At 36.7% G+C, this 15,473-nt stretch overlaps 2 protein-coding genes across 4 annotated transcripts in view; both read right to left on the bottom strand.

Moving 5' to 3' along the window:
• Positions 1 to 1,182: 1,182 nt before the first annotated feature.
• LOC111612306 (monocyte chemotactic protein 1B-like) lies at positions 1,183 to 3,163 on the bottom strand. Its single transcript, XM_023353345.1, has 3 exons — positions 3,035 to 3,163; positions 1,946 to 2,063; positions 1,183 to 1,855 (listed from the first exon to the last, which is right to left on the bottom strand). The coding sequence occupies exons 1-3, from the start codon at positions 3,093 to 3,095 to the stop codon at positions 1,741 to 1,743; spliced, it is 294 nt and encodes a 97-aa protein (XP_023209113.1). The 5' UTR covers positions 3,096 to 3,163; the 3' UTR covers positions 1,183 to 1,740.
• Positions 3,164 to 12,858: 9,695 nt separating this feature from the next.
• Positions 12,859 to 15,473, bottom strand: part of smpd3 (sphingomyelin phosphodiesterase 3) — a 65,526-nt gene continuing 62,911 nt past the window's right edge. For all 3 annotated transcript variants that reach the window (XM_023324594.1, XM_023324600.1, XM_023324598.1), the window contains one exon: positions 12,859 to 15,084. In XM_023324594.1, coding sequence (XP_023180362.1) covers positions 14,983 to 15,084 — 102 coding nt within the window. In that variant the 3' untranslated portion in view covers positions 12,859 to 14,982. The remainder of the gene's footprint in view (positions 15,085 to 15,473) is intronic.

Raw genomic sequence — 15,473 nt, 5'->3', positions numbered from 1 at the left:
TTTATTGTATTGAAACTTAAAGATGGAATAGATTTGTTGTTCAATATCTACTTTTGAAAATCTTTCTAAAAACATCAATGAAGTTGCAATTGAAAAAAGGTCAAAATATCAGTCACAAAACACACATGCATTGATATTTATTTTGAAATTCTTTTGAAGAGAGTGGTCAAAGGAAAAACTTCACACATAATTATGAAGTTAATATTTTAAATTCTTTTGTGGAAGTGGAGAACACAACTATTTGGTTCTCATTTTCTTTAGAGGCATCATCATGATTTTTAAACAAATGTTTTCTTCTCAAGGTAGAGGGGAAGGAAATTGATGTCAGAGTTGTTGTAGTTCACCCATTTTCCCCTCTGTGCACCACCCAGGTCCATTTAAAAGTTTCAGGACCCCACTAAAACCCCAGTGTCGTTACCTTGAGAAATAATTAGATTTGGTTCAATATAAAACAGGCTTTAATGCCGAAAATGATCAAATGTTACGCGTCATACAAATGGAACAGATATAGAGCAACATTCACCGTCCAGCGATGGGCTATGCGCTTTCTTCTTTTTCTTCTTGGTTTTATTGGCGATTGGCAACAAACTTTTAGTAGCATTACCGCCACCTACTGGTATGGAGTGTGGTTTGTGATGGTCTAATTCACACTATCCATCCATCCATCCATCCATCCATCCATCCATTCATCCATCCATCCATCCATCCTTCCTTCCTTCCTTCCTTCCTTCCTTCCTTCCTTCCTTCCTTCCTTCCTTCCTTCCTTCCTTCCTTCCTTCCTTCCTTCCTTCCTTCCTTCCTTCCTTCCTTCCTTCCTTCCTTCCTTCCTTCCTTCCTTCCTTCCTTCCTTCCGGGGTTGGGAGGGATGCTGGTGCCTCTCTCCAGCTAATGGATATTACAGCTCAGGCACACAAATAAACTATTGTAGGTATTAAGGGCCAAATGCTTTGGTTTGACATTCATTATAAGAAAAGTGATTTGCTTATCAGCAGTTGATCAGTACCTTTGGCCTCATCTAGCAACCAGATTTAAACCTTTTCACAGGAATTTGGCAAACCCTGTTGATGGCCATGACATCTGCAGGGGTTAAGAAACAGAGTTGGAGGCGGCAGCACTAAAGACGTGAACATTAATCCCAGACTCAGCTACAACTTACAATATGAAAAAGAGACTTTGTTGAATTGGAAAAGTAACACAAGTTTATTTTATAAGAATCAATGTACGTTTAAGCATACAGAAAAACTGATACTTCTGAAAGGTTTACAATACTTCTGTCAAAAATTCAAAGAGTTCAAAAGCATGACTATAACAGACTTTAAATAATTCAATTACAGCAATTAAAGTTTTGCTGTATTTTTTAAACATTAGCAAGTGCAATAGATCCTAGCTTATTTAATAAAGATGACACTTTGTTTATTTGGAAGACATTTGTCTTTTACAATAGATACTTTATCTGGTTAGTTCAAACTACAATCAAAACTTACAGTGTTGATGGTTGAACTTAAAGTGTTGCATTTAACAAAAATACACTTGTTCTTCCATAACAACCATAATAAAAACATATTTCATTTATATGAAAAGAAATTTGATTCTGCTTCATCTCATCTTGGTAGTATACCATAAAATATTAGAATATTTGATAAATATCATGGAAAGAGAGCTGCTGTATTCGGTAAGAAACTGTAGCATCACAACCTACATATTTATGTAAGCTGGAGTGTTGGCATATTATTGTCAGGTTTACAGGTTGGTGTTTGCACCAGAAACATCTTTGGTCTCCAGGTAGCTGATGAGATCCTTCACCCAGGAGGCTGAAGGTCTGACACACATCTGACGGCCGGCCACTGTATTCAGCCTGGATGTGAAAAAGGAAGAGGAGAGTGTCAGCAGATTCTGGAGCAGGTTCAGTGTCACTGGTGCAACTTTTGTAACAGTGAATACTTACAAGATGGCAGGGTTGGAGCAGCGCTGACTGGTTCTGTTGTAGCTCACAACTTTATCCTTTGACACCGGCTTGTCATTGAACTTGAAGCAGCACTTCTTTGGGCCAACTCCACGCAGGCCTGCAAACAGAAAGCCCAGAGTGAATAACTCAGATCTGTCATCGAGTTCATCTTCATTCCCTTTCTTAATTTCCTGTTAAACTGTGAAAGAGTAACTTCTGAAATGGCTTCTTTTTAAAATAGAAGAGACGGTGCTTTTTGCACTTTCTGACTTTGCTTGTGTTTTTATCTGCTTTCCATTATTTTGGTAAAAATGTAATATGTGGGGTTTGAGAGGACACAGCTTTCTTTCTAAAAATGTTAAACAATGAAGTGCTGGATGCTCATTTATCAGTAAGTCAGCAAAAACCCTAGATGCTTTTTAAAGGAAAGTAAAAGGTCAAAACAAACCTGTTTTATTTATAGGATTTCTGTACTATAGAGATAAGTAATACTTAATTGGCAATTCATGATTGCAAATAATACTTTTTGCTTTTATAACTTGAAAGCAAAATGTTATTTAATGCAACTTTAATTGTCTATAGCACATGGATTTATGGTCACTAAAGACACTTTGTAGTATCTTGAAATCTAATTGTTTGCATTTCCATTTCAAAATACTTGTTCAAACAATTATTTTTCTAAAAATGTTGATTCCAGCTGTTTTAATGCTTGCTAAAGTCTGCTGTCTAAAGCAAGAAAAGAAGCAAATTTCTGCAGCTACTTAAGCAACTGTAGGGTTTTTTAATGTATTGAATTGTATTAAACTATTCTGAAATTTTACACATATTTCAAATAATAAAATATTTAATTTTAAGAAATGCAGTATTTGATTTGTATGCAAAACTTCTTTAAACTTTAAATTTATCTGATTTTAATGTGCTTTCACAAACATTTGAACAAAATACTTTGAGCTATCACCCATGTTAGTGCAGCATATTTTAAACTCACTGTATTTTTTATCATATAAACTTATCTTAGAATTTAAAAGTTGATTGATAATCATTAAATGTATTAAATGGTTTCTAAATTATTTCAAAGTTTCATCTTACCTTCAGTGAGAGCGATGAAGGCCATCATCATCACAATCGCAGACAGAACAAGACGAGCCATCCTGAGGTGAGTTTGTTGGTGTTAGGGAGCAGCAGCAGGTTGAAAATCTCAGCTAAGGTCAGATTGTTTTCTCTGCTGTTTGATCACCATCTGCCTTCATATTTATACATCAGAAAAGAAAACCACCCCCCAATTTCCATGTCATCAATATTTTACTGGGGAATTACCTACGTATATGAAAGAGCTGGCCTTCTTTGTGCCTGTTTCACTTCTGTAAACTACTAAAGTTGAATAATGAGTAGCGTGGTTTCCCTCTCAGACCAAAACTGTGTTTTCTCCCACTATGTGGTCACATGATCTGTTTTAATCACAAACCTTCATCTGATAAGATATTATAACATTTCTGAAGTCACGCATCAGATATATTGTGTCCCCAATAACAATCAGCATAAGTTATTGTCACTTTGTGGAGTGACCTTGGGTTAGGGGTTAGGAGTTCGTCTATACCTGGCAGGCTGAAGGTTCGAATCCCCAACTCTGTTTATCTTTGTGTCTTTGGCAAAACAATTCAAGGGCCACTAACAGGTAAGTGGCCCCATGACCTCTTGCCTGCTAGTGGCCTTGCTTCTGTTTGACTGCCTCAGGACAGCCGTAGCTACAATATAGTCCATCAGCATGTAAGAGTGTGTGTGAATGGGTGAATGATTGAGTGAAGTGTGGTGTACTTTGGTGTCCTCTGGACCTATAAAGTCCCAATCTGAAACTTAATTAGAAGAAAAAACAAGCATTAAAAGAGCCTGCAGGGATTTAAATGAAAAATCCCCAGATAAAGTGTCATGATGAGGATTGATGGTGGCAAGATCCAGGATATGGTGGAGAACCTGAGTTTTAATAAATGTCCAAGTTATACACAATGCCAGGGACCACAGGTGAACGACGAGACACGGACACAAACTTAAGTTGGCGAACTGTGACTTGACAAAGACAACAAACACAGCAACAACTAAGACAAGGATCCAGCCTTGAACAGAGGACAAAGGTAAGGCTAAATACACAGGAGAAATAACCAGGGGGAAATAACAAGGGACAGGTGGGACCAATCAGGGACTTGATAAGACAAGACAGGGACTAAATAAACTAAGAATGCGCAGAAAAACCACATTGTTGCATAAAGAACTCCAACACCACAGGAAATATGATACTTTACCCTCGAGTAGCAATAACTCATAAGGAAAAGCAGAGATGAGCCAAGAAAAATGGTTTAATAATTGTTTCCTCCTTAGAAGATTAATACATTAATGCAATTAATAAATAATATCAGCTTCAGGAAATCAGAAACTAATGACAATCAATACCCAAATCTAGTTTAAAGGTGTTGTTTCATGAATCATTCTGGAACCAGTTCAGGGGAAGCCAGTTTTGATTTCATTTTCTGTAATGTTTAATGTTTTATGCTTATTCGGTTTTTAATTGCATTAAAGCATTCTCATCTAGGGTAAGCTTAGAGCTCATTTAGACAAGGCAGGTGTTTTTAAAATTTATTTTAGCTGTAGATAACAGATCTATATTAGAATAACCTGATAGATTTAGCATTAACCATGAGGCTATGTAACGTGGTACCTTAGGAGAGGCTGGATTAAGACTTTGCTCTAGCCAGAGAAAAGGATGCAGGGAAAAGGGGCTGAGAGCAATAAACTCTGTAATGTCCACTTTACAGAGAACAGCTGGTGACCAAAGGAAAGAAGGTATTGTCCTTTCTTCATTAAGTCAGATGTGGAAGAGAGTAAGCAGCAGAAGAGTCTAAGGCTCTGTACCCAACCACGAAACCATAAGAAGGAAGTGGTTTAACAATAAAGGTAAAAATTGTGAAAGAACAGAACATAATGGTCTTTATTGTCGTTATACTGGGAGGCACAATGCTCCCACCAAACCACCATGCACCACACACAAAAACATAGTAAAGACAACACAAGAAGGTAACAAAGAGATAATAGATTTAAAACAGAGGTATTTTTCTTGCAGTGTATAAGATATAAGATACATAAACAAGAATAATAATTTACAGCTTAAGGTGTCTGTAGACATTGCATACATTATAAGATCTGAGAGGAGGTAGGAAGAGGTAGATTGGGCTGCTTGTTGCTTTCATTGGATTATGGGAGTCTGTGTGTGTTTGTGTTCTTGTATTTGATACATTGTCAGAACCATTTTCTTAATATGATTTGCTGTTTTTGGGTGACAGGTTAGATTTAGGACTAATGTGTGAATTGAGTGTAGGTTAGGTTTAGGGTAAGGGTTAGGCTATAGAAATTAATGAAAGTCAATGTAAAGACAGAAAGACAAACTGTGTGTGTGATGGTCAAGAAAAGAAGCTGCTGGTCAGTTTGTTGGCGTGTGGCCTGAACGACCTGAAGCATCTCAGACAGGGTCACAGGTCAAACAGAGGCTGGGCTGGGTGTAAGGGGTCATCTGTGATGACCTTGGTTTTCCTGTTGAAACATGCTCCATGGTGAGCAGAGGGCAGTGGGTCAGAGAACAGATGTGTGCATAGCATATATGAAGGCTCAAAACGCAGCTTTCCTTTCTTCTTTCCTTCATGATTGATTGTTGTTAAAATCGAATGACAGCTTCTGATCTTTTTGCCATTTGTGCTGATTTTTTGCTGATGGAATGTGGAAGATCTAGAAATAGTCCTTAAAAATAAGCCAAAAGTTCCATCTTTCACACAATTTAAAGTTAAAGTTGTTTAAAGCTTTACAGTCAAGCATCAGCGTTTAGGTTTAAGGTCAGATTAGATGAAAACTGCTGTGGGAGTTTTTGATTTACCAATAAGAAGAACATTCCTCTGGTCATATGTTGAATAATTTCTTGTGATCTTTGCTCAATTTCAAGCATTTATTTCTATTTGTCAGGAAAAAAAAATACTGGCTGGATTTCTTGTTTCTGGAGATTCTGGTGTGTCAGGGTTCTGGTCTAGGTTTACACTGTTTTCTGTATTTTTCTCATGTTGCAGGAGGAAAATAGTCCACATCTTTTAGACACCAGTTTGGGTTTTTCCTGTTACTGTTTATTCTTTTATATATATATATATATTTTTTTTACCATACATGATGATGCTTCTACATATGTTTTTGTCATGTCATGCCCAATAATTTTCTAATTCTGGAATTAGTAAAGTACATCTTATCTTACCTGTCAAAAGAAAAATGCCTGTAGACATGCTCAGATGGCAAACATCACACTTATAAAGCCAAAGAAATAACTGGGTTTTTTGAGAATTCACTGCAAAATGACTCATATTTGTGTTTTTTGCATAATTTACTCATAGTAATCCCAATGACGAGTTTGAATCGGTCAAACATGAAGAAAATCTTTTTTCAGTTGCAGCTAAAAATCCCAAGATAATATGTTCAGTCATACTCGAAGTAAAGCCGTTTTATGTTTTCCCACCTGCCTATAAATCTGTTTTACAAACTGTTTAATAACCTAAATCACAAGCAGAAGCAGACATCTCAGGTCAATTCTCTCTGTCTTTTGTCTTACTGCTTCAAAAGAGATTAAAAAAAATTGTCCAAGTTTGGAAGGGCAAATCAGTCTGCCTATTGCTGCTAAGGGATTTAAAATATTGTTTTAAACGTATAGGCTATGCAAAGAAATATCTAAATAAAGTAAAAATTACATTTTTATTGTCAGTTTTGCTGTTTAGATTTGAACTGCTTTGCCATGCTCCGTAATGCCTAAAGCATCTTTATGATGTCTTTTTTAATCAAATACAGACAATAAAACAGTAGTAAACTATAGCATGTGTTGAGTTGAGTCATATTGGGTGCATTTGAGGCTATTACATAAAGGCACTTTTGTGTTTACAAAGCCAACTTTACTCGTACTTCTCCTTTTTGGGTGTCGACTGTCATTTATTGACTCTTCTTTGGAAAACGGTGGCTGCTTCTGTGAACTTATGAGAGTGAATAAACAATTAAACAAAGAACAGAAAGAAGCTTTAAATCCTCAAAGCAGAAAAACAATGTGGGGTTTTTCTAAAGGTTGCATTGGCTCAAGCAGACTTTATTTGACAGTGGTTAGAGAGGAAAGTAGGTAATGGGAGAAACGTGTTTCCATCTAGCTTTTATGTGTAAATTGGACAAATCCTTTGACTAGAAAAAAATGCAGAAATTCCAAATAAAGACGACTGATGAATAAAATGTGACTGTTTGTGGTTTAGTAAGATTCAACATTTACACCAAAATAATTAATAGTTTATGCAATTTTGTTTTTATTTGTGCCAAAACAACATATAGCCCCATAATTTGCCATAAAGAAGAAAAGCCAACAATATATATATTAGGCAGGTTCAGAACATCACTAGTTTGTCAAAAATAAGGTGATTTTTGTTGTTTGTAGACAAAATGCTTTGCTGTATGCATTAGGAAAATGGTCCTCATACTGTATCTAATTCATGTCACACACACACATACCTGCCCACTTCTGTACACAAAACACCATCTTCATGAACATTTTGGTAACTTCTTATGGAGGTGGCAGTACCCACTCTGGTACCGCCAGAGTGGGTACTGCTCACTCTCTGGTTCATGTCTCTCTGTTCCTCCTCTTCTTCATTAAGTAATAATAAGTGTATTTCACTTAGTTTGGCTTATTTTGCTGCACCCACTCAAATATGACTTAGTCTTGTTTTCTTGCAGCCTCCCCTCACACTTTTGTGGTTTGTTGATTTCTACTCACTTCTCCAACTCCGGTCAGCTCAGTTGGAATAACACAGACACTTGGTTGAAAGATTTCATTGGATCAGCCCGATGCCTTTCAAGAAAATTAACCAATGGGCTGTTAATAAAATCATTTTCAATATGTGTTCTTGGTGAAATTATTAAAGCCCTGGGCTGACTCAAAAATGTGTGTGGGTGCATTACCTGATTCAGGTTTCTCCCCTTAAGTTTTAAAGTCTCCATTTTTTTTTATTGTTTAGGCTCACAGCTTTTCTCCTCTCCCTTTTTTTCTCAGCTGTATCCACTTCTCCCTGATAGGGTCCTCTGGCTCTCCTGTCATTTTTAACTCCTTCCAAAGCCTATATTTAGCTTTCATTCTCTATTTTCTTACTGCCTTCTTCTGTTGCAACCAGCATTTCTCCTGGTCTTTGCTTCATGTGCTGCTTAATCCTGTAGCCACTAGGCGAAAGTCCGCTTCGTTCATTCTTATAAAAACTTTGCTTGCATTTATCTCTGCACTTGCGACCATTTAACACCAAACAAGACACCATGTGGCTTCCAGTGCCACGTTGTTTCCCTGTCATACATTAAATTTCATAAAATCAACTTGCAGAGAGTTACATGTCAAAATCAATGACAGTTTTTTAAAAACCAAAGAGTTTGCTGGCCTTTACTCTTAAAATTCCCATGAGAAAAATATTAAAAACTAATTTTGTAAATAATAATTTCGTCTCATTAATATTTTGCGTTAATTTGTCAGCTATACTTCATACATGTTAACTATTTAAAATTTAATAAATAAAATCAATGCTTCTTAAGTTCAAAGCAAAGAGACAAATCATTCAGAATGAGTCATTGTTGTGTAGAAACGAACAAATTGACATTTGACATTTCTCCGGTTTAACACCTTCATGTTTCTTCAAGTTGACGGATACAATTAGAGTTTCACTGTATGGGGGAGTTTTTTACACTTGTAAATTTAAATAGCCAGAAATCTCCCCCTGCTCAGAAAAAGAGGAACCTCTGCTTGCTTCTTTCACTTCTCCATTAAGTGTCCTTTAGAAAACATTTTTGTCGTGGAATACACATTTAGAAATGGCACATCTGGTGTGCATTAGACATTTCTATTTAATGACATTATAAAAGGCAGAAATAAAGAGATTCTTTTTTTTCCATCAGTGCTTGTTCCCTTTGCTCACACTAGCACCACGGACAACTTCTTCATTTCACAGCCAACGTCAGGTGTGGCTGGCACAGGCAACCATTATTTCCACTCATACATCAGAGTTCATGGCACTCAAAGAATGACACAAGACACAAAAAATAAAGGGAAAGTTTGTTTGCTTTTTTTTTTATCTTAGAAAAGCAGAAAATAAGCAGTTTGATGAAGATTAGAAAGAGAAAACCAACGGAACCCTCAGTGATGTTACAGAGACCAAGTTAGACAATCCCAAAGATAAACAATCCCCAACAAAAAACAAAAATCAATAAAAAAGATGAAATTATAGAAAAGTCAAACCAGAAAAGGATAGCAAAGTGAGGCATCAATTCTACTGAGACTACTAGCCTGAAGCATTATTACAGTACATGCAGCTATGCAAACCTGGAGCTGAACTCCTCCAACAACTTTGTCCTACTTTGACTTGAAAAAGAAAACATTTTAATAAAAATCCCAGTTTCCTCAGAATGCTGTCAGGACCAGATCTATATGTTTGTGGACATGAAACGTTAATAAATCATTGTTTAGTGTTGAACATGCATCTAAATCTTTAACTCAAGTAACCTTCTTTCACCAGCGTACATTGGACATTTTGATATTCCTGCCCCAGCGCGGCTTTTAATGAATTACTCAGGGATTATGGATGGCTTATTCCAGTTGCTTGATTGTCGTGAGCAACAGTATAAACAGGAAATGGGATATACTGTATATTATGTGATGTAAGTCAGTGACGCTGAACTCCACAAGGGAGGAAGGGATAGGAAAATATATCCTAAATCCCGACTGCAAAGAGTTTCACTCCTTTCTTTAGCTGCGTAATTTAATTATAAATGGAAAGTTTAAGTTCAGATTCTGATAACAGACCTGGTTTAGAAAAAACATAAAAACATTTTTAAACGGTTGTACATGCCGGCCTGCAGAAGCCATTAAAAGCTATCATTAAAATGATAAACTATAACTGTACATTTGGTGTCTCACAAATCCATCCCTGATCAACAACCACTATATGACAGGCAATGTTTTCTTTCCTAGTTCTTATGCTCTAATATCCATGGCTAAAGGAGGCATAATTCTTTATATGTTCAATTACATATAATTAAATCCTCCCTAAGACTATTATATTTTAAAAATATCTTTAAAATTATATACATTTGAGCATAAAGAGCAGTTATTGTGAATTATTACATTATTTCGGCTGGTGTTTGTTATTTTCAATGTTTTGAAAGTTCAACCTCAGAAAATAAGGGATTCATCTTACAATAAATGCTTTTAATTTGCAATTTTGAATTTGTTTTGTATCTTTAATAGGGAAATAACATTTCTGTAGACGTACAACTATAACAACACAAGAACCTGAATAGAAAAATGAAATTGAGGTGAAATTAGATCGAAATGTGGATGTCCAGGCTGGCTCTTTTTAGCTCTACAGATTTCTCTGTTTTCTTCCATTTTCTCTATTTTTGTTTCATTGCTTCCTTTCTTACATTGTTGCACATTTTCAAGCAACTTTTTCCCACTGAAAAAATGTAGCTTAGCAGGTGGAAGGCGGATGCCCTCGCATTAATGTCGTTTGAGTTTGTGTGAGATGAACTGAGGCTGGAGATGTGGATTTGCAGCGAACTATGTTTTGCTTCCAGCATAGACGAAAACCGCTCAGACAAACAAAAACACAACCATATTAATAGTATTTAATTTGCAAATAGCGGGAAATTAAACTTGTCTCATAAAATATCACTTCATTTTCCTTATTCTCCACCAACAAATTTTATATTTTTGATCCTCTTCCTTCCACATATATTTTAACGCTTGTCTTGCTAAACATTATGGTCCCACCACACTGTCTGTGTATCTGTGTTGCAGTAAATTGGTTTTTAAACTTACATGGAAACAATCTGAAGAACAAAAGGTAACAATATAGATTATGTTCTGAAACTGATATTTTACATTGTGGTAATTTGGGTTTGTCACCATTACATTTTCACCATAAAAAGCAGAAATAGCAAAAAGCAATGAATATGAATTTAAAGTCTTGAACGAAGCCAGCCAGCATCTTATTTACCAGCAGAGTTCACACTGTGGGAGATTTTGATTCACATAGTCTTAGTTAAAATGAAAGTAGACACTCTTCCTAATTCTTGGGTCGTCTATGTCAAAAATAATAAATCTGAGTTGGTCTTTGCAAAGTTTAATTTGTTTAATTCTAACTTAAAGTGGACAAATTCCACACAGTCGGTTAATAAACAAAGATGAATCCAAAATTAAATAAAAATGGGAGCGCACACTTTTTGCTGGAGCAGCCATGCGCTCCTAATCAAATGCACTGTGATAATACAACACCTCTAAATGAGGAGAAATGTTGGCAGTTTGCTGTGGAGCCCACACGATGCAAGGGTGGGAAGAGACAAACAATGACCTTGGAGAAACAGATCCATATGCAGCAGGATCTTGATGTTTTAAACCCTTGACCTGAAAGAAGGTGTACTTTCGCTTATAATGACAGCACATCTAAGGAAAAGAAGAGAAAATAATTCTGGGATCGGAGCAAAATTTCTTATAAAATTAATCACACAAGTGATGAATTAAAAAATAAAAAACAAGCAATTTAGCATAAAAATAAGAGCAATTGTCATAATAATTACGATATGTGAGTCATAAGGAGCGTGACCGAGCTGCAAGGTGACCTCTGGACTCAAACCGTAAAACAGAAATTAACACACATAACACCTGGTATTTTTCTGACTCAGTGTCATTTACCATCTCACTGCTACGGTCAGTGGCTCATGTTTCTACAGCCTGTCTACAGTTTAATAGTTTATAATAATTTACTGTGTGCAAACTCCCCTGAAGTGACTTAGGAACAGATGGTTAAAAATGGCTGTAAACATCGTTCTCCATGTAAAACACTGGAAGTCAGTCCATATTTACTTCTACGATCCCATGTCTTTAGAATCTGTCCTGAACGATCAGATAAAACTCTTTTCTGCTGAATAACGAATCTGTCATTAAAATGTATTTTCTAAGTTAAAAGCTCTCTGCTGTGTGTCAAAAAACACTGGTTAATCCCTTGAGTTGAACAGTTTTATGCCTAAATGATTGAACAAACTTTCCTCTGAAAATGGTCAAACTGTTCTGAGTAACGAAGTCGCCAAAAGGCATGTTTTGACTGTGAGACTTGGAAAATGTTCCTGCTAGAACGCATTTTCCTGCAGCGCTCTAATGTAACGCTCCTTCTGTGTGTTTTCACTGAGGTGAACCTGAGTGAATGACTTCTCCTACTGCAGAAAGTGTTGATCAATGCCTTGTTGAGCTGCTGAAGGAGGGAGAGAAGGGTTAGGTTACTACACCCAGTGGTTCTGTCACAGCGATTATACTTTATAATTTAAATAGAGAGGCGTAGCTGTGAGAAACCTGAGAACTTGTAAAACTATCAGAGAAGCAGAATCCCTGTTTTCTGTCTTCTGATGCAAAAGAAAAAGGAGAGGAGACTTATGCTTATAGTAAACACAAAATATGAGGTGTTAACCAGCTTTACCATAAATTACCACTAATACCAGCTGATGAATATTTAACACCTAGAAAACATCATATTAAAAGCACTTTGCTGCCATATAGCGCTCACAGTTTCACCCAGTTATGCCTGGTTTACAGAATTTGATACAAAATACCTATATTTATAAGTTTAACTTTAATTAACCGACTCCAAGTAATTTAGAATTTGGTTGACAGCAAATCAAAAAAAAGGCTAACCAATCCGACTGAATTGTGTTTTTCTTTTTAATCAACCAATTCAATTTGCTGGACATACTTCCTCCATTAAATATGTGCTCAAAGTTAAAAGGATTACAAACTGGAAGGAAAATATGAGTCTGCTCGCATTCGGTAGTTAGACTTTTGGGTTTGTATTTAAATACTGGGATTTATTGGATATTTCTAAGTGGGCGATGTCAGTATTCAAAACCAAACATTGAATATCCATTATATTTCATAATAAGCTTTGAATTTATCTGACGTAATGGCATTGTAGCAACAATATGGGTTCATAACAAATGATCAAAACATACAATGCTGCAAAAAGTGTTTTTCCTCTCAGGTTTCCTCTAGTTTTGCTTTATTTGGCACACTAAGTCATCAGGCAAAAGTTGAAATCAGACAAAGACAACCTGATTTAATCACAGCTGCAGTGGGTAACTTTTGTAAAAATATATATTTTTTACATATTTGTTAAAACTGTCACTATGGCCTGACAGGACAACATGACAGAAATAATCTGTGGGAAAAAAAACTCCTCTTCTTTCTCCCAATGATGCTACTGCCATTTGCAGAAACGGACCGCACCCGGGTCACAACTAACCAATCAGAGCAAGAAGGAGGATCTTAATGCTGTTAATCATGTCTGTGTATGCACTGCTTACACCTTTCCCCCTCACAGTGCAGTGGTTCTTTTTACTGCCCCCCCTGACCGAGTCAAAGTCTGGGCTTTAATCTGATTGAGAATCTGAGAGATGACCCTAATGTGGCTGAATCAAACTAATTCTGTAAAGAAGAGTGGACCCGAACTCCCCCACATTGATTTAAGGGACTTTTTTCACTTCCCTCCAACGCTTGAGGGAAGCATTATTACTGCCACCCAGGGAGTCACAACCAGTTATTAAGTTTTGGAGATAATATTGTTTTCTCACATGCAGGTTGTTTGGAATAGCATTATTCCTTATGAATAAAATCATTATTTGAAAATTGTTTTGTGTGTTTACTACTTCGTCTGGTTAATGAACTGACAAATTTAAGAGACAAATAATCAACAGATTCTGTCTGGGAGAAGGCGATTAATTTTCAAAGCGTGGTACCTCCACAGGTTTATAACGACACACCCTGATATTATCTATTTGGGACAGTCACATGATGAAGATGATGATAATGATTATTATTAGAGTTTCCTACAATTTGTTTTCTTTTACGCAAAGTGTAGCTGTGTGCTTTTGCTGTTTAAATCCTCCTGTTCCTGTGCACACCTTTCTGTGTTTTGAACATGCACAAACATAAATCCGAGTGCGTGTTTCAGGGTAAATGCTCACTGAGGCATCCAATCTCAAGTCAGCGTGAATCGAGCTGCTATAACAGTGCGGTAAACCGTTTTACCTTCATGCATCACTGGAGCTTTATCTACAAAATGCTCTTCAAATTCATACCGATAATATCTGAGAAACATGCTAAAAGCATCACATTGCATCCAACCTCTTCCTTCCCTTAGAAACATGTCAATTCATATTAAACAGGCATTGTAAGTTTTATAAAAAGTGGAGTGTCTATAATAGAAACTCTTTTTTTTCTTCTTCTCATTTTAGTAAGATTTGTTTGTAAGAAAAAAAGACACTTGTTGAGGTTTTGGGAATGACGTGAAGGGGTCAGCGTGGTGAACGACTGACAGCAAAACCGACCGGTAACTTTTAGGGAAGGAGCACAACACAAGATCACAGATGGTCATTGTAAAGGCCGGTCAGCAGCTTCACTTCAGTTTCATGTTCTTTCGCGCACTCAACAATGAGCATCCAGCTGCTCCTGAAGGTAGAGTCATAAAAATAAAAGAACTATACTGGAAACTACGTCCTAAAACAGATCCGATAAAATGAGTGTGTGAATTGGCTACATGAAACACTTCACTTGAAACAAAACCCTCCAGGCTTAGTTCAGCAGGGAGGGTCGGAGGAAAAACCAACAGTCTCAAAGTCGCAGTGTTCAGTGTGAATCTGTGGGTAATTTACCCAGGAAGATAAAAAAAAATTCTGACTTCCTAATATGAATTCCCCCAGCTTACATCTCTCCTTTGAATTTTCTCTCTCGTCCTTCTTCTTAAATGTCCACTCTTCCACAGATTTACTCATCCACTCGCCGTCCCTTCAATCTTCCCTCACGCTGCTCCATATCTGTAAACTCGGAACTTCCCGAGTTTATTCCTAATTGTTCCTCCATGGCAGTAAAATTTAAAGGATATAAATGTCAGGCGGTGGATCTAAGGCTCCTCTTCCCCGGTGGAAACAGCCAGTCTCATGGCCACAGAAAGGTGGTCGGTGAGGCCGGCCAGCTGAGTGATGAAGCTGAACTCTTCGATGTCCTGCAAAAGAAGGATAAATGTGTTCATGCAGCAAAATTAAGACAAAAAAGTAAATGCATACACAGATAAAAAAAAAAAGCATGTACAGCGGAAGCAGTAGAAACTGAAAGGTAAGGTGATTGGCAGATCTAATTTCATCTTTTTTTTTGAAACAGAAACTCTAAAATTGTTGGTATTGTTTATTTCTGTTCATTGTGGCCAATGAAAACCAAAACATCAAATTCTTAGAAAATGTATAAGACTAATAATAAGACCAAAAAGTAGCGACCTTTAGGAGATCTGCATTGTTGGGTCTGGTGTCTCTTACCTTCCTCTAGACCAGGGGTGGGCAACTCCAGGCCTCGATGGCCGGTCTCCTGCAACTTTTAGATGTGTCTCTACTTCAACAC

Source organism: Xiphophorus maculatus, chromosome 2 (assembly GCF_002775205.1).
Source record: "Xiphophorus maculatus strain JP 163 A chromosome 2, X_maculatus-5.0-male, whole genome shotgun sequence".
Classification (NCBI taxonomy): Eukaryota; Metazoa; Chordata; class Actinopteri; order Cyprinodontiformes; family Poeciliidae; genus Xiphophorus; species Xiphophorus maculatus.
The sequence above is the reverse complement of the archived record's forward strand: the minus strand, read 5'-3'. Positions and strand labels throughout refer to the sequence as shown.

What these genes read in the sequence shown, in the direction of transcription:
- LOC111612306 (XM_023353345.1), bottom strand. Translation starts at nt 3,095, where the DNA reads ATGGCTCGTCTTGTTCTGTCTGCGATTGTGATGATGATGGCCTTCATC. An exon ending in CTTCATCGCTCTCACTGAAG is followed by an intron (nt 2,064 to 3,034) that starts GTAAGATGAAAC and finishes TTCTGTTTGCAG; the next exon opens with GCCTGCGTGGAGTTGGCCCA. An exon ending in TGCTCCAACCCTGCCATCTT is followed by an intron (nt 1,856 to 1,945) that starts GTAAGTATTCAC and finishes TTTCACATCCAG; the next exon opens with GCTGAATACAGTGGCCGGCC.